At 51.2% G+C, this 19,463-nt stretch overlaps 1 protein-coding gene across 3 annotated transcripts in view; it reads right to left on the minus strand.

Annotated features, from left to right (window-relative positions):
- The window catches only part of Ap2a1 (adaptor related protein complex 2 subunit alpha 1), a 33,159-nt gene extending 15,089 nt beyond the window's left edge, over window positions 1-18,070 (minus strand). For 2 of the 3 annotated variants that reach the window (XM_075953130.1, XM_075953129.1), the window contains exons 1-4: window positions 17,862-18,065; window positions 2,642-2,710; window positions 2,414-2,556; window positions 2,082-2,275 (exon numbers count right to left, since the gene is read on the minus strand). In XM_075953130.1, coding sequence (XP_075809245.1) covers window positions 2,082-2,275; window positions 2,414-2,556; window positions 2,642-2,710; window positions 17,862-17,928 — 473 coding nt within the window. In that variant the 5' untranslated portion in view covers window positions 17,929-18,065. Of the gene's footprint in view, window positions 1-2,081; window positions 2,276-2,413; window positions 2,557-2,641; window positions 2,711-17,861 lie in introns of all 3 variants that reach the window. The other variant, XM_075953128.1, reaches the window with a different exon arrangement.
- Between the last annotated feature and the right edge of the window lie 1,393 nt (window positions 18,071-19,463).

Raw genomic sequence — 19,463 nt, forward strand, 5'->3', positions numbered from 1 at the left:
TCTTTTTCTTGTTTTGGGTTTTTGTTTGTGTTTTTTGAAACTAAGTTTCTCTGCACTTTTATATGGCTGTACTGGAAATGTGTTCCTCCAGGAACACTGCACTCACGTGCACACACTCAGCATCTGTAGCTTTAGATAGAGCTTGTCCTGGAACTCTCTCTGTAGATCAGGCTGGCCTAGAAATCAGAGATCTGCCTGCCTCTCCTTCTGGGATTAAAGGTGTGCACCACCACCATCCAGCCCCCCCCCTTTTTAAACAGAGTCTTAGACTGGCCTTAGGCTTCTCCAGTTCTTCTGCCTCCTGCAGGGTCCACTCCACCTAGATCAGCCACACTTGTCAAGAACATCAGGGGCGCTTGTCTATATTGCCAGAAACAGAGCTCTCACCTCTAGATACAGCAGCCACGGTGACTTTCTCAAAGACAACATTGCTCTCGCTGTTCACCTGCCTGACATACCAATCACCCCCACTTCCATGGGAAGCAGAGGCAGACTCCCCAAAGTCTCTCTCATGCTCACTACATCCCATCCAGAGACTCCCTGGTGAGCACCGCCCCTTTGTGGAAGGCACCCACATCCTCCATGATCACTGGCTCCTGACTGTTGCAGTGCATGGCTCCTGGGGAGCCCACCTTGTAATGGAAGCACTCGCTGCTCCTCCGTTCCCAGGTCCTCCATCAGTGGATCGCACCCTCCTGAGACTCCACCTCCAGAGAACCCCATGCCTCTGGCCTCCAGGAACACTACACTCACGTGCACACACCCAGCCACAGACACACCTACACATGATTTAAAATAAAAACACTGACTGCTCTTCAGAGGACCTGGGTTCAATTCCCAGCACCCACAAGGCAGCTCACAGCTGTCTATAACTCCAGTTCCAGGAGACTCGACACCCCCTGACACACACATTCTCCCCCGACACATGTAGGCAATACACCAATCAATAGTGATAAAATAAACATAAATAAATTACTTAAAAAACAAAGAAAAAAAGAAAAGAAAGACCCAGGTAAAGCTACTTTTCACCCACCCTCTGGTATGCTCACTACCCCGTGTATTTTTTCTTTTACTAGGAAAAAACAAACAAGTAAAATATTGTCTTGGGCTAGAGCACTGGCTGCAGGGCAGCAGTGGCGTACACCTTTAATCCCAGCACTCGGGAGACAGAGGCAGGTGGAGCTCTGAGTTCGAGGCCAGCCTGGTCTACAAAGAGAGTTCCAGGACAGTCAGGGCTGTCACATAGAGAAATGATCTCAAAAAATCAAAAACCAATAACAGAGAGAGAGAGAGAGGAGAGAGAGAGAGAGAGAGAGAGAGAGAGAGAGAGAGAGAGAGAGAGAGAGAGAGAGAGAGAGAAAAATGAGAATTAGTCTTGAAACAGAGTCTCATATAGCCCAGGCTGGCTTTGAACTCCCTAAGTGTCAGAAGATGACTTTGAACTTCTCCTCTTGCCTCCATACCCAACTTCCAAGGGTCCCAGGGTCTGGTGTGGGCTAGGCAAGCATGCTCCCAGCAGAGCTCCAGCCCTGCCCACCGTGCATCTTCTTCAGGGGCTCTGGCACTTGGGAACACAGGTCTACCTGCACTGCTGCCTTGGAAGTCGGAGTCAGGTCACACACGGATGTGGACTGCTCAGGAAAGGAGGCCAAGAAGCTCGCTGCAGCAGTCAGGGCTCATGGCCACAGCTGGCGCAGCTAGTCTGGCTGGAACACTGAGACTGTCCACCTCTGGTGGTGGCACTACTTGTCACCCATCAGTGCTGCAGGCACAGGGCAGATGCTGTCTCGTGAATGAGGTGAGGGAGTAAACCACCACTTCATGGGAGACACTAATGCTGTGTCTCAGACACACATCCACCAGGTGGGGATGGGTCCTTACACCCAGGCAGCCTGGTGATGCGAGACAGACACACATCCACCAGGTGGGGATGGGTCCTTACACCCAGGCAGCCTGGTGATACGAGACAGACAGAGCCACTGTGGTCGACAGCCCAGGTGGGAGAATTTAGGCAGGTGTCACAAGCAAAGCTGGCTCTCGGTTCTGTTTCTGCCCTTTTGCTGTGGTCCCCAGTGCCTCACCCAGCCACCAGGATTCGGGGAATGTCAGCGGCAAAGGCCTCGCCCATCTCACGGCTGCCCACATTGGCGATACAGTGCAAGGCCAGGCACATGAAGGTGGGGTTGCGGCTGGCCAGGTCATTCTTGATGGCGTTGTTAATGAGCCGGATCAGCTCTGAGTTCGAGTTCACCAGGACTGAGATGAACAGGTACCCCTAGGGGGTAGAGAGAGGACAGCTGAGAGCCTGTGGCTAAAAGGCACTAGACTAACTCTAACATGTAGCAGTATAGGCCCCAAGATTCCTTCCCTCAAACCCAGGGATCCCACGCACCCTGGTCCCCCCAGCACTCACTATCTGCTTTTCTGTGTACTTGTTGGAGCTTAGCAGGTTCACAGCCTCCATGTGTCCAAAGTCAATGTCATGGCCAAGCAGGAAGATGAAGAGCAGCTTGCACACATACTTCTTCTTGCTGTAGCCATCTAAGGCCTTGTCTCCTGAGGCAGAGGAGGGAAAAGGAGCCCTGTGAGGAAGACTCTGGAACACTGGTTCCCTCCCCCAGGGCTTTGGGTCACAGCCTGCCTTTGAACTTGGAGCGGATGTTGGCCAGTTCCTTGTTGATCCTCTTGATTTCAGCCTCTTTGCTCTTGCCTGTGGAGAGAGGACGAGGCACATGAGGCTGCAGTAGACCAGCTGCCATCACCCACACCTCACTGGGAGCTTGCTCATCAGCACCCAGTGCGAGGTTCTACGCTTTCTGCCCTCCTGGTGGCCCGTGAACTACAGGGCTTATATCCCGCACTGGAGCCCAAAGGCCCATCTCTCCTGTCCTGTCCCATCCCTGAGCGCCCCGCGATAGAGCTGTGACCAACAAATGACTGAAAAGCTACACCGGCTCCTGTCCCCTCCCTCAGCAGCAGCACCTGATGGCAGATCTCCCAACACCACTCTCTTCCTTGTGTCCCAGCTCTCTAACCCCTAGGTTCATGCTGTCCCTAAACCTCTGCTATGACAGAGATTCCCTCTGGCCAGGGCTGTCTGATGTTCCATGCACCCTGTTGTGTGTGCTGCCTGTCTTCTGGCCCTAGGGTCACAGCTCCAGATGTCACTACTCACTCAACTCCTCTAAACAGAGCCCCATTCTAAAGTGGGGACCTTCAGAGCATGTCCCTGCACTGTGACACACCAGCACCACCTCACCCAAACATCATCTGCAATCGCTCAGGTTTTTCTGGTGCCTTCTCTGCCTCCCTCCCACCCTCCCCATACTCTGGGCTATATACACTATATACACTGCCTCTGCCTCCAGCCACCTTCAGTGTTCTATTACTGTGGTCTCAGTGCCTGCAACTTCCTTCGAGAGACAATTTCCACTCCCTTCTGTATAAGAAGTTCATTTTTAGAATTATATCTTTCATGTGTAAGAGCATTTTGCCTGTATGTCTATACCACCAGCATGTTTGGGCAAATGGAGGCCAGAAGAGGGCATCGAATCCCCTAGAACTGGAGTTATGTTGGGACTCAAACCCAGGTATTCTCAAAAAGCAACAATTGCTCTGAACCACTGGGCCATCTCTCCAGTCCTATCATTACATCCCGAGAGCCTCATTATATAGACCTAGCTGGCTTTGTACTTAGGATCTTCCTGCCTTAGCCTTCCGAGTGTTGGAACAACAAGCCTATGGCACAATCCCAGTTTTGCTGTTCTAGGACTGAAAATCCCGGGCCTGGGTTTAAGAGCACTGACTGCTCTTGCAGAAGACCCAGGTTCCATTCCCAGCACCCACATGGTAGCTCACAAATCTAATTCCAGCCGGGCGATGGTGGCGCACGCCTTTAATCCCAGCACTCGGGAGGCAGAGGCAGGCGGATCTCTATGAGTTCGAGACCAGCCTGGTCTACAGAGCTAGTTCCAGGACAGGCTCCAAAGCCACAGAGATATCCTGTCTCGAAAAACCAAAAAAAAAAAAAAAAAAAATCTAATTCCAGTCCCAGGTGATCTGAGGGCCTCTTCTGACCTCCTCAGATACCAGGCACAAACATGGTACACAGAAATACATGTAGACAAAACACTTATTCACAGAAATTCAATCTTTAAAGAAAAAAATCCTTGGCTGGGCAGTGGTTGGCACACACCTTTAATCCCAGCACTCAGGAGGCAGAGGCAGGTGGATCTCTGTGAGTTGGAGGCCAACCTTGTCTACAGAGCAAGTTTCAGGACAGCCAGGATACAAAGAGAAACCCTATCTCAAAAAAAAAAAGAAAAAGAAAAAAGAAAACCCCAGACCTTTGTATTCTACCTCACACAGCAAACATCACCCGCACGGGCTCAGGTCGGCTCCCACTTCCTATCCTAAGTAGCTGCAGGAGATGCAGCCAGCGCCTGGCATGCAGCAGCGTTCTACTAACAGCCGGTCAGTTACAGGGTGCATGAGGGAAGAGGAGCATCCATCCATCTTCTTCCACATGCCCCCTCATCTCTGCTCTTAATTCCCAAGCAGTTCCCACAAGCCCCACTCCAGACAGTGCCTCCTCTAGGAAGTCACTGGGGTTAGCACCCTGATCGCAGAGTTGCAGCTTGTGTGGCAGTGGCAGACAGGTGTCCTGAGCATCCAAGCTGAGGCTGCTTCACACGGGGCTGGGATGATGTGGTGTGGCCATCACAGCAGTGACCTGTGACCCCAGCTCTGGGAGACGGAGGCAGTTGGATCGTGAGTATGAGGCCATCCTGGACTACACAGCTAGTGAGACACCTTTCAAAGGATAAACAAAACAAAAAACCAACCAACCCCTGAAGGGCAGTGTGGGCAAGTTTGTCTAGCGGGCGCACCCGACTCCCAGAGCTCCATCACCAGCACTGGAGAAACAGAGAAGGAATATTAAGATACTGACTCCAAGGGCAGCACTGCCGATATGCTGGGTTATAGAAACATTGCTAAAATTAACTTTGGGAGTAGGCGATGGTTCCACGGGTGAACACGAGACCCCGAGGTGAGGAGTCTAGCACCTACAGTGCTGGATATGGAAGCAAGCACACATCTGCATCTCCAATGCTGGCATAGTGGAGGCCAGATCCCGGGGATGTGCTGGCCGGACAGGCTGGCTGAACTGCCAAGCTCCAGGCTCACGGACACCATTTCCATCACTAAGGTGGAGAGCAGCTGACACACACGCAGCACAAGCAGTACACAGAGGTAGGATAAAGTAAGATCTGAACGCGTCTTTCTATTTCAGAAACACGGAGTCACACCAGCAGCAGCTGGCGCTGCCTGTGTTCAGCCCCTGAAGGCAAGGCCAACCTCTTTTCTGCTACACTAGGGCTCAGTAAGGCACCAAGACAGCACTGTCTGCTGCACTGGTATAGACCTGTCATCCAGGTTTTGGTTAGTGTTTTAACAGGGTCTTGGGTAACCCAAGATAGGCTCAAATCAGCTCTGCACCCAAGGATCCCGCACACTTCTCATGCTCCTGCTTTCAGGCTTTCAACTATGGACGAACCCCAGACTTCTTGCATGCTAGACAAGCACTCCACCGAGGCACATACCCAGCCTCCTCCCATTTTGGGGGGAAGTTAAGGCAGAAACCATGTCTTGAAAACACCCCCCCCCAAAAGGAATAAAATTAAAACTAAAAGTGAAAAGGGGCTAGAGAGATGACTCAGTGGGTAGAGCACCATGGCACTCACAGCTCACAGTGACCGAGAATCCCAGCAACAGGTGTCCATGCTCTTCAAAGAGCAAAGGTGCACGCGCACGCACACACACACACACACACACACAACACCCATGCACACACAATAAAAATAAAACTCTCAAAAAAAAGTGAAGCCAGGTGGTGGCGGCACACACAGAGATCCACCTGCCTCTGCCTCCTGAGTACAGGGATTAAAGGCGTGCGCCACCACTGCTTGGCTTTACAGTCTCCTGATAATCTATGGGCCAGGTCCAAAAAGGATGAGCTAGCAGTCCCAAAGCAGACACTCCAGTACTTATCACACGTCCTGGGAACTCCTGACCTGGTAGGGTAGATGGGGAGTCAGCCACACCTGAGTCCAAGAGGCTACCCAGAATCCATCAGATCTGGGTTGAAGCAGCCAGAAGAGGGGACATTTGAGGAGGACCTGGAGATGAGTAAGGTTCAGTCCGGAGGTTTCAGGCAGATCACCAGCCAGAGGTGGGACTGAGCCCAAGTAGGGAGCTGCCCATGAAGGTGGCTGAGAGGGTGGACAGCGCCTCCCTCAGGGCCAGAGAATGCTGGTGACTAAGGTGGCTCCAGGTGACCACCAGAGTGCAGATATTTCCATTCCTGACCATGCAGTCTCTTCCTAATGTTATTATGGAGAGGCCAAAAAGGCCAGTGTTTGGGACTGGAGAGATGGCTCAGCAGTTAAGAGTCCACACTGCTCTTCCAGAGGATCTGGGTTCAATTCCCAGCACCCACATGGCAGCCCACACTGTCTGTAACTCCAGTTCCAGGGGATCTGATATCTTCATGCCAATGCACATAAAATAAAGTTAGTAATTTTTAAAAAGACAATTCTTTCCAGATGGCACATCACTCAACAGCTGACTGACAGCCCAGCTTGACTGGGGTCTAGCACTAGGGAGGAAGATCAACTCGGCTGGTCAACTCGGGTTACACAGGCAACCAAAGTACCCAGCTCCACAAAGGAAGGAAAAGGAGCTCTATGGCAGGAATTCACACACCCTTTAAATGTCCCCAAAAAATCCTCTTCGAGGACAGGGAGAGAGCTCAGGGGGTGAAGGGCTTGCTGCTTAAGCATGAGGACTGGAGTTCAGGTCCCCAGAACGCAGTGACACACACCCAGCAGACGGAGGTGAAGAGACGATAATGACACCGGCAAGCGTGGCAGTAAACAGAACCCATCTTAAACAAGGAGGAAGGTGAGGACTCACACCTAAGCTGTCCTCTGACCTCAACACAATCCAGCATGCACATGTGCCTGTACAGACACACAGTGGACTCAGATACATACCTAAGTGTATTCACATGCACTTTGTAGCCCAGGCGGGCCTCGGGGACAACACGCCTGCATCAGCCTCTAAAGTGTTAGAGATATATGCTTGGGCCACAGTAGTTAGAGATACATGCTTGGGCCACAGTGGTTAGAAATATATGCTTGGGCCACAGTAGTTAGAGATATACGCTTGGGCCACAGTAGTTAGAGATATATGCTTGGGCCACAGTAGTTAGAGATACATGCTTGGGCCACAGTGGTTAGAAATATATGCTTGGGCCACAGTAGTTAGAGATATACGCTTGGGCCACAGTAGTTAGAGATATATGCTTGGGCCACAGTAGTTAGAAATATATGCTTGGGCCACAGTAGTTAGAAATATACGCTTGGGCCACAGTAGTTAGAGATATATGCTTGGGCCACAGTAGTTAGAGATATATGCTTGGGCCACAGTAGTTAGAGATATATGCTTGGGCCACAGTAGTTAGAGATATATGCTTGGGCCACAGTAGTTAGAGATATATGCTTGGGCCACAGTAGTTAGAAATATATGCTTGGGCCACAGTAGTTAGAAATATACGCTTGGGCCACAGTAGTTAGAAATATATGCTTGAGCCACAGTAGTTAGAAATATATGCTTGGGCCACAGTAGTTAGAAATATACGCTTGGGCCACAGTAGTTAGAGATATATGCTTGGGCCACAGTAGTTAGAGATATATGCTTGGGCCACAGTAGTTAGAGATATATGCTTGGGCCACAGTAGTTAGAGATATATGCTTGGGCCACAGTAGTTAGAGATATATGCTTGGGCCACAGTAGTTAGAAATATATGCTTGGGCCACAGTGGTTGGCCTCTTCCAATACCCTTTCTTCTCTTTCGTTTTTGTTGTTTGTACGCAAGGTTTCACTATGTAGCCCTGGCTGGCCTCCTGGGTTTAAGGGGTATGCCACCATACCTAGCACCAATCTCACTTCTGTTTTGTGTATGGGTGGGAGTGGAGGCCAGAGGAAGGCATAGGATCCCCTAGAACTGGAGTGAGAACAGTGTGAACTGCCAACTTGAGTGTTGTGATTCCAATTCTACTCCTCATAAATGTTCATCTACTTCTCCCTGTAGCCTACTCAATATCTTTAAATTAATATGTGTGTGTGTGTGTGTGCTCTGCAAAGAGCTGAACCCGGGGCTTGCCCCTAGCCCCTCTACCACTGAGCCACACCCCCAGCCCCTCACCGGACAATGCTAGGCCAGTTCCGCACTGAGCCACACCCCCAGCTCCTCACTGGACAATGCTAGGCCAGCTCCTCACTGAGCCACACCCCCAGCCCCTCACTGGACAATGCTAGGCCAGTTCCTCACTAAGCCACACCCCCAGCCCCTCACTGGACAATGCTAGGCCAGTTCCTCACTAAGCCACACCCCCAGCCCCTCACTGGACAATGCTAGGCTAGCTCCTCACTAAGCCACACCCCCAGCCCCTCACTGGACAATGCTAGGCCAGCTCCTCACTGAGCCACACCCCCAGCCCCTCACTGGACAATGCTAGGCTAGCTCCTCACTAAGCCACACCCCCAGCCCCTCACTGGACAATGCTAGGCCAGCTCCTCACTAAGCCACACCCCCAGCCCCTCACTGGACAATGCTAGGCCAGCTCCTCACTAAGCCACACCCCCAGCCCCTCACTGGACAATGCTAGGCCAGCTCCTCACTGAGCCACACCCCCAGCCCCTCACTGGACAATGCTAGGCCAGCTCCTCACTAAGCCACACCCCCAGCCCCTCACTGGACAATGCTAGGCCAGCTCCTCACTAAGCCACACCCCCAGCCCCTCACTGGACAATGCTAGGCCAGCTCCTCACTAAGCCACACCCCCAGCCCCTCACTGGACAATGCTAGGCCAGCTCCTCACTGCTTCACTCTATATCCTTAGCACCACACAATTTGGCAAGGAAGAGGAGTTTTTGTGTCTGTAACAGGTTGAAACCCCAGACCTGAACTCACCGATACAGAGAGAGTCATCTATCCAAGTGAGCGTGTGTGCTTCTTTAGTCTTTAAACTGTCCACATCTATCAGACAGTAGCTTGGCATAACTGATAACTCGGTTATAAAAAAGAACTCAGAGGGGCTGGAGAGATGGTTCAATGGTCAAGAACACTGCTGCTCTTTCTGAGGATCCAGGTTCAGGTCCCAGAATCCACAGGGTGGCTCACAATCATCTGTAACTCCAGTTCCAGGCACCAGACATGCACATTGTGCTCATATTTACATGAAGGAAAACCATTTATAAACATAAAGATAAATCACCTACTGGGACTGATGGTACACTCCTTTAATCTCAGAGGCAGAGGTAGGCGGACCTCTTTGAGTTTGAGACCAGCCTGGTCTACACAGTAAGGTCCAGGACAGTCAGGGCTACATAGATAAACCCTGCCTCAAACAAAGATAAATACATTTTTAATTTGAAATAATAGAAGGAGGAGCTGGAGAGGGTCAGCAGTTAAAAGCACTGACTGCTCTTCCAGAGGATCTGGGTTCAATTTCCAGCACCAACATGGTAGCTCATAACCATCTGTAACTATTCCGAAGCCCAAAGGCACATAAGTGCTGCATATACACACAAGCAGGCAAAACATCCAGACATGGCTGGGCAGTGGTGAGCACGCCTTTAATCCCAGCACTCAGGAGGCAGAGGCAGGTGATCTGTGAGTTCAAGACCAGCCTGGTCTACAGAGCAAGTTCCAGGTCACACTCCCAAGCTACACAGAGAAACCATGTCTCAAAATATAAAAACAAAAATCTCTCTCTCTCTCTCTCTCTCTCTCTCTCTCTCTCTCTCTCTCTCTCTCTCTCTCTCTCTCTCACACACACACACACACACACACACACACACACTTTAATTTAAAAACCGAAGTATAAAGTCTGCAAATGAGAAAACAAAAGCCAGGCATGGATGGAGTTACTTGGGAGACTTGAGTGCAGGAAATCACAAGTTCAAGGCCAACATGGGCCAGAGTGGGTTCAAGGCTAGCCTGTGCTACTTAGTGAGGCTCTATCTCAAGATGAAAAGTGAAAGAGCTGAAGCTGGCGGTGAAAGCTGCAGCCTATAAACCAGCACTCTGGAGGCCGAGGCAGGACAGATACATTCTAGGTTAGTCCTAGATAACTAGGACTACAGAATGAAACTATTTCAAAAACTTAAAAACAAAGTTAGGAGTGTAGCTCAACTGGTAGAATGCTTGCCTAGCACATAGACTCCGGGTTCGATCCCAGCACTGCACAGACTCGGTGCAGCACACCTGGAATCCCTAACACTGCAAGTGGAGACAGGAGGATCAGGAGTTTAAGGTCATCATGGCTAAGTCTGGGCGGCATGAGACCCTGTCAGAGAGTGGGAGTGAGAGAAAGAGAGAGAGAACACAACTGAGTGCAATTGGGCAAGGCTTAGTAGAGATCCCTTGCATGAGGTCCTGGTTTCCATTCCCAGTACTAAGGGAGAAGAAAGGCAAAGGCAGACCTACAAAGAGTTCGGGGGCTGGGGACAGTGCTCTGGGACTGTGCCAGAGGCCACTAGACAGACTGCACACTGGTAAGCGTGACTGTGCAGCACTAAGGACAGACCTACCCATCACAGGCAGCATGCAAGGGTGTCAGTCACGGAGTCTTAAAGCAATTCCCTCGTTCATAAAGAGTCTTCCTCCTCCCTCCCTCCCCGCTTCCTGACGGTGCATGGGAGGGTGCCAGCTATGTGGTCTTGGCTCTGCTGGGACAACTCTGTAAAGGAGGCTAGCTTCAAACTCAGAAAGATCTGCCTGCCCCTCCCTCCCAGGTGCCACTGCTGGTATAAGGAATTTCTCCTGTCCTGCTCTGGTGGAGTTCTGGTTTGGAGGAGAGGGACACAGGGACAGCGGTGAGTGCTTTGACAGAGGCAAGCCTTGTGGAGGCTGGAACTGCAACAGGGGACAACGGCTTCCTAGTTAGGATCAGAGATGAGGCAATGGAAGAAGCAGGCAGAAAGGCTTGGTGGGGACCAGGCAGGCAGCTGGGAGGGTGGGAAGCAGGAGAATGGGGACTGAGTTCAAGCCACTCAAGGGTTCGAATATGAAGAGAGGAGGGTCAGGAGTGGCAGGGCCATCTCCCAGGAGGGGCCGCCTGAGGTTTTTGTCCTTCCTGATGGAGGTCTGCTTGTGGTCCAGCTTAGACGTATGGGGTGATGCCTTCCCTAAGTGGCTAAACAGGCAACAGCATCGGAGTGCGTCTGTAATTACCCTCAAAGGGATCTGGGCCAGCCTGGCCCTGCCCTGGAGGACCCTGGGCACCTTCATGGAGAAAATGCGAAAGCCTGGGCCCTGCCCAAAGCCATTCAGTGCTTCCAGATTCTGGATTGCCATAAAAAATCTCATTGTTTTGACTCCTCCATGGCCAAAATATGGCCATGTGCCATGTGGCTGTGAGGCACTAGAAACAGAGCTATCTGTGTGTGCACACACGCACACACTCACAGTAGGTGTACCCACGGACTACTCCGTGGACTTAGTTCTCTCCTCTCCTTCACCTTTATGAGAACCCAGGACAGAACTCTGGTCTCCATGTTTGCACAGCAAGGGCCTCTACTGCTGAGCCTCCTCACCAGCCCCACTTTATTCTGTCTGTGGGAGACAGGAACTCGTGAAGCCCAGGCTTTCACTGGACTTGATTTTAGCTGTGGCTGACCTGGGACATCTGATGACCCCTGCCTTTACTTCTCAGTTCCCAATAGTCCCTCTTGATCCCCAGTATGGAGGGGAGAAAGAAGGACTGGCTTGTTTGTTTACCCAGACACTTCCAGCTTCACCAAATGCCTGCTAAGGCCTCCCAAGGGCCAGAACCTGCAGAAGGCAGAGCTGAGGATGAGCAGGGTGAAGCCCAGGCCTGGATCCCAGGACCGAGGCAAAGGTCACTACCACAATGACTCTGATGTGGGGCAGGGCAGAGGGAGTCAGCACTCCAGCTCCAAGGTCTTCTTCAGGAACCTGCTCCAAAAGAACAGGGATTTGATAGGAGATAAGGCTTCCCTGCTCTGGAGGGCAGGACCATCTGTTTTCCCTGGAATCTGCACTTCCTGTTCACAGCATTTGCTGAGCTCCCTGGTGTCCTGGACAGAGGGCTCCCTCCCTCCCAAACCTGAACCCAACCTTTAATGTTGTTATTATTATTATTTGCTTTTTCAAGACAGGGTTTCTCTGTAGGTTTTGGAGCCTGTCTCTGTAGAACAGGCTGGCCTCGAACTCACATAGATCTGATCTGCCTATCTCTGCCTCCCAAGTGCTGGAATTAAAGGCCTGAGCCACCACCACCTGGCTCCATCCTTATTTTAAGCTAAGATACATGTGCACCTGTTATCAGCCCAGTGGGGGAGAGGGTTCTGGGGGTTGTGCAGTGAGATGTAGAGAGGTATGAATCAAGACACGGTGGTGCAACCCTGAGGTCAGGGGTTGTGGGGAGAGGTCAGCCTGCTCTCCAGGACAGCCAAGGCTATACAGAGAAGCCCTGTTTTTAAAAAAACACCAAAAAATAAAAATAAATAAGAAACAAACAAAAAGCTTCACATCGTGAACTCACCCTATTAATTTCTTTGCTCATAGAATTGTGCAACCCTCGCCAGTGTCTAATCCCAAAATAATCTTTCACACAAAAAAAGACAGTATGCTCGAGCAATCGCTCTCCATCCATCCTGACCCCACAGCCCCAATCTTCTCGGCTTCCTCTGTGGTCCAGCCTCTTCTAACATTCCACCCACACAGAACCCTAGGTCTGGCTGTTCTACTTGGTAAAGTATCATCGATGTCCACCCTTTGAATTTATTATGTGTATGATGCGTGCGTGGGCACACCGTGGAGGTCGGAGGACAGTTTGTGCCGGTCAGTTCTCTCCCCCTACAAAGTGGTTCCCAGGTCCTCAGACATGGCGATAGGCACCTTTACCCACTGAGCCAGCTTGCCCACCCTGTTATGGTTTTGTTTGTTTGTTTTTGAGACAGGGTTTCTCTGTAGCTTTGGAGCCTGTCCTGGAACTCACTCTGTAAACCAGGCTGGCCTCGAACTCACAGAGATCCACCTGTCTCTGGGATTAGAAGTGCGTGCCACCACCGCCCAGCTGTTTGGTTTTTTTTTAAATGTTTATTTATTTATTTATTATGCATACAATATTCTGTCTGTATGTCTGCAGGCCAGAAGATGGCACCAGACATCATTACAGATGGTTGTGAGCCACCATGTGGTTGCCGAGAATTGAACTCAGGACCTTTGGAAGAGCAGGCAATGCTCTTAACCACTGAGCCATCTCTCCAGCCCCCCCCCCAGGTGTTTGTTTTAAGGCAAGTTCTTGCTGTGTAGTTTAGGCTGTGTCCTGCCTCAGTGATGACAAGTGTGAGCCATCATGGCTCTGGAGATGGAACTCGGGAGTCACATATGCTAGGAAAGTACTCTCTACCTCTCAACTACGCACCTAAACCTTCTATTTACTTGTTTCTTTGACTGATGGTTTACTGATGGGGTTTCTCTGTGTAGCCCTGGCTGTCCTGGAACTCATTATCTGGAGTTGTCTCAAACTCACAGAGATCCGCCTGCCTCTGCCTCCTGAGTTCTGGGACTAATGGCGTGTGTCACCACTCCTGGCTGTACATGTATGAGTGTTTTGCCTGCATGTATGTCTGTGTGCCATATGCGTGTAGTGCCTACAGAGGCCAGAAGGAGTCAGAGGCCCTGGAATGAGAGTTACAGATGTTTGTGAGCTGCCATGTGGTGCTAGGAATCAAAGCCAGGCTCTCTGGAAGAGCAGCCATTGCTCTTACCTGCTAAGCAATCTCTCTAGACGCCCCACCCACTGCAGACAAGGTTTCTCTGTGTAGTCCTTGAACTTTCTCTGTAGACCACACTGGCTTTGAACTCAGAGATCCACTTGTCTCTGACTCCAATGCTGGAACTACAGTTGTGAGCCACCACCTGCCTCAGACCCTACCTTTTATTTTAGGACAGGATGTCTTCACGTTGCTCAAGCTGGTTTTGGACTCACTCTATAACACAAGGTGACTTTTTACATCATGATTACATTCACTTGTATGTGCATATGTATAGGTATGCATGTGGCGTTACATTTGTATGTGCATATGTATAGGTATGCATGTGGCGTCATATTTGTATGTGCATATGTATAGGTATGCATGTGGCGTCACATTTGTATGTGCATATGTATAGGTATGCATGTAGCGTCACATTTGTATGTGCATATGCATAGGTATGCATGTGGCGTCACATTTGTATGTGCATATGTATAGGTATGCATGTGGCGTTATATTTGTATGTGCATATGCATAGGTATGCATGTGGCGTCACATTTGTATGTGCATATGCATAGGTATGCATGTGGCGTCACATTTGTATGTGCATATGTATAGGTATGCATGTGGCGTCACATTTGTATGTGCATATGTATAGGTATGCATGTGGCGTCACATTTGTATGTGCATATGTATAGGTATGCATGTGGCGTCACATTTGTATGTGCATATGTATAGGTATGCATGTGGCGTCACATTTGTATGTGCATATGTATAGGTATGCATGTGGCGTCACATTTGTATGTGCATATGTATAGGTATGCATGTGGCGTCATATTTGTATGTGCATATGTATAGGTATGCATGTGGCGGCAGAAGACAACTTGTAGTTCTCCCCTTCCACCACGTGACTCCAAGAATTGAACCCATGTCAGGCTTGGCAGCAAGTGCCTTTACCTCCTGAGACATATAGTCAGGCCAAGGCTGACCGTAAATTTGAAATCCTCCTGCCTCAGCCTCTGGAATAGCTGGTATGACAGATGTGAGCTCCAGCCCAGCTGTTTGCATTTCTTGTCTGACGTGGCTCAGACCATACAGACACATTCATCCGTGAGGACAGCTGTGATCTGCTCGAAGGCCCTTCTCTCTTTGGGGTCACAGCTGCACAGGCGCACACACTCATTTGTCTTATTTGTCACTGCACCCCAGAGCTGTCTGTCACAGGGCTTGAAACACACCAGCCACTCAGCACATGGCTGACCTAAACCTGACCAATCCTTTTGTTGGTGGTCTTATGTGTGTGCCTGGACATATGGATGCATGTGTCCTTGCAGATAGACCAGAAAGTGCGAAATTCCCTGGAACTGGATATAGGCAGTTGTAACCCACCTCATGTGGGTACTAGGAACCAAACCCACCAGTTCTCTACAAGTGTTAACTGCTGGACCATCTCTCCAGCCCCCTGGGGTTGCTTTGTTTTGTTTTTCTTTTTGTTTTTTTGAGCCACATCTTGCTGTGATCCTTGTCCTCACCATCCCGGTGTTGCAGCCTGGCAGATGCTAGGTTGGCAGGTGTACCACGCCAGTGCTTTGCTCTGCCCACATCTCAGCAGTCCCTTTCTCACTCCTTTGGCCACTTCTTGAGCCCAGAGGCCTGTGACACCTTTGATTTGGTTCCTGGCTGCGACCCTAACTTCTCAAGTCTACTCTCACAGCAGCCAGAACAGTAATTCAACAGTTTTGATTTTCTTCGTGAGACATGGTCATGCCTGAGCCAGCCTCCTCCTGAACTCAGCACCCTCATGCCAGAACATTCCCACCATGCACACCATGCCTGTTCTAGAGGAATTAAGTGAGCCACTGCCCTTCTCCGCTCAAAAGCATCATAAAGCTCTCAGGCCAGCCACAGAAGTGCCACAGTGCTCAGCGTCCCTCAGTGCTTGCTCATGTCCTGTGCACCTGGTCTAAGCATGCTGCAACCTCAAGACCTTTGACCACATTATCTCCCTGCATGGACCCTATTTCTCTAGAACACAGTACTTACTCCTTGCTCCTCATTGTTTCAGTCCATTCAAACGCAAGCCACCATTTGCACCTTTTCCATCCCAACACTCCTTCTCCACAGCACCAGCCATGGGCAGACGACACTGTGTCCCTTCTGTGTACTTTCTATCCCTTTTGAATGTGGATTTTTGGGTTATTTTGTCTTGTGGTGCTAGGGATGGAACCCAGGAGCTTGTTCCCACTAGGCCGGTGCTGGACTATCAAGCTATGCCCTCAGCTCTTCACTGGGAGCTGCTGGGCAGGTGCTCTACTGCTGAGCCACAGTCCAAGACTGGAGTTCTACATAGCTGTAACCCCAGCACTTCAAATAGGGACATATACACAGGAGCAATCAAAGGCATTTGTCAAATAAAGGAATAAGCAAATCTCTGCAGGCCACATTCCTAACAAGGAATGGAGCTCAGACACACAAACTAAGTCCCAAAGGGTGCAGAGGGCTATGCTCCCAATAGTTATCAGAGATAAAGCACACCCATTTACATATAATTTATTGTTACTTCATATTATGTTCTGCCTGCATGTATGTCTGTGTGAGGCTGTCAGAGGCTCTGGAGTTAGGCATGATCTGCCATGTCGGTGCTGTCATGTGCAGACTGGTCCTCTGCAAGAGCAGTGCTCTTAACTGCTGAGCCTTCTCTCCAGCCCCAAGTACACCCATTTTTAGCAGGTACCCATGCCAAAATCTATAATCCTTCCCGACTCTACCTCTTTTCCCTGGGTCCGAAGCATCTCTCATCTAAGGGAATCCACAGCTTCCCACTTGCTGGCAGCTCCTGTGCTCACGATCCTCCCCTGAGCAGCGTGAAGGAGCAGTTCTTTAGGTGCTCCTAAAGCTGACAGCAACTACCAGGGCCTCGCCTAGGACCTCATAGTGTGGGCCTCGCGCTCCAGCAGCCCAGACACCCCTTATGAAGAAGCCATTAGCAGCCTCTCCTGACAGATGAAGAAACTGACAAGTGAAGTCCCTTATTCAAGGTCACATAGTGATGGGGGTGAGCTTCAAACGCAAAGCCAGGTCTGGACTACCACATCTGTGGATGGGGTGTCTGAAGGCTCCTGGCAGCTCCAGACACCAACATCTGCTCCCAGCAGCCAGCTCAGCCCATCATTACAACACTTCCTAGAAGGGATCATGGCCCCCATATTGCTATGATAAACCAAAGCAAGCTCGAATCCAGGCCTGCCCTGTTCCCTGACCCCTTTCCTTCGCAGGGCACGTACTTCACCCACCCCCAGAGCTTCCAGATGCCTTGCCCTCCTCCTAGGGGTCTGCCTCTATCATGAACACCATTCCTTCCCAGGCCCTGCTGATGTCTTGGGTTTCCCCAAGTCTACAACTATACTCCCTCTTTCCCGTATGTAGGCTCTCAAATGCCTTCCATGTCTCCTAAGCAATCTTCCCATTGGAGTTTTTTCATACCTCACCTTCTGCTGTCCCCCATTTCCACCTCTGGTCCTCTGCCCCCTCCCCCCACCATCTCTGTGCTGTTCCTCTGTGTTTCCCACCTTATCATCTATAGGCCGTATGGTGTCACCCCCCACTTATCATATCTGGTTCCTCTGCAGTCCCCCCACTTCCATCACTGGTCCTTCTGTCCCCTCACCTTCCTCTCTGTCCCGTTGCCCGCCCCCCCCCCCCGCAGTTCTATTTCTGACTCCTCTGGTATCTCCCACTGTATCATCTCTGGTCCCGAGGCTGTTCCCCAACTTCTAGCCCCTGGCCGTGGGTGGTCGCCGGCCTCCCCCTTCTTTAGCGTCCCTGATTTTCTCCACACAGGCTCGGGATAGCACTGAATGACCTACCTAGCCCGCTGCCCTATCCCCTCCACCTCCGCCCGCCACGTCCGCCCGCGCCGCCCCGGTTCTTCCCGCTAGGACACCCCCGCGCTTCCCCGCTCCCTCCGCCCGGTACCCGCGTGACCCCCCAGGCCCCGGTCGTGAGCTCACAGTTCCGGATGTCGGAGATGAACACGGCGAGCCCGCGCATGCCATCGCCCTTGGATACAGCCGGCATGATGGCGGAGAACTCGGCTCTAGGCCTGGCCGAACGGGCACGGGGCTGGCGGGCGGCACCGGGCGGAAAGGACCCCAGGCGGCGCCGAGGAGCCGGCCGGGGGAGGGCGGGCTGGCGGCGGGCTGGCTGCAGGCCGACGCCCCGCCTCGGACCCGCCCCTGCGGGCTGTCATCCGGGAACCGCCGCCGCTTGCTGGCTGAGCGCCCTGCCGCTCACAATAGAACGCCCTCCCTCCTCCCGTTCTTATTGGAGAACTAGTAAAGACACATGGTGCTGATTGGTGCAGGACCGGGCTATTTCCGTTCGGAGCAGGGCGGCGGGAGGCGTTGCCCTAGAGACTCTGGACCCGCCCCCCGCAGGGCAGAGACTAACGCTAATTGGATGGACAGTCTTCTCCCCGACAGCAGGGCGGGGAGTAAGAAGAGGCTGGGGAACGCGCCGGAGGAGGCGGAACCTCGAGCAAAGAAGACCAATGGGTGAGGAGATTGAGCTCCGCAAGGCTATGCGGATTCGCCGGACGATTTATACTTCCGCCCTCGAAGGGGCGGCTGTGAGGGGATGGGCAGAGGGCAACGGCCTATAGAAAAGGAAGGAGAAAGAGGAGCTGTCAGGCAGCCGAGCTGCGATAGGTGGAGCGCTGCCTGCAATTCCCTGCTGCAGAGAGGGGCTGGGCGAGGCGATGGACTATGAGGTGTCCACTACGCAGGCGCCCCCTTCTTCCCGGCCCCTCTCCGCCTCTGCATCCCGGACTGCTTCAGTCCCTCTTCCTTCCCTAAAAACACCCCCTGGAGCCCAGCGGTCACCACCTTTAATTCCAGCACTCGGGAGGCAGAGGCGGGTGGATCTCTGTGAGTTCGTTCAAGGCCAGCCAGAGCTACACAGAGAAACCCTATCTCGAAAAACCAGAATAAATAAATAAATAAATCACCTGGAAAATGACTTGTCTGGAAACCTATCATCCATGAGAGAAGGGACTGCCCCTAAAGGTTCGTCCCATTAAACACTGAGGTCCAGAGAGGTTGAAGGGCTTGCCCAAGACTACACAGCTCAGAGGAAGAAAACTGTGGAATTACTATTTTAGTTTTTAAACATTTTTAAATATAGGTTGATTTTTTTTGTTTGTTTTGTTTTTTGAGACAGGGTTTCTCTGTGGCTTTGGAGCCTGTCCTGGAACTAGCTCTGTAGACCTGATCTTTTTTTTTTCCCTCCCTGAACCACAGTGCCTAAGACAGTCTGCATTAAGTGGTCATAAAGTAAAAATTGCTTCCTCCATCAGTTCTGGAAGTCACCCAGGCAAAAACCAGTTACCACCACAGCTGAGGACTGATTGCAAAAAAGCTACGAAGAAACCCTGTCTCGAAAAATCCAAAAAAAAAAAAACAAAAAACAAAACAAGAAAGAAAAGCCGCCCAATCGCTATTGAGAATTTTGTGGCGAAGGGAATTCGAAGGGTCCATTTCTGTTCTCGTCACGAGCAAAACGCCAACCCAGACAGGCTTTTCTAATCTCCAACAAGCCCAGAATGGGTCTAGGAG

The sequence above is a fragment of the Microtus pennsylvanicus genome, chromosome 18, assembly GCF_037038515.1.
Source record: "Microtus pennsylvanicus isolate mMicPen1 chromosome 18, mMicPen1.hap1, whole genome shotgun sequence".
NCBI lineage: Eukaryota > Metazoa > Chordata > Mammalia > Rodentia > Cricetidae > Microtus > Microtus pennsylvanicus.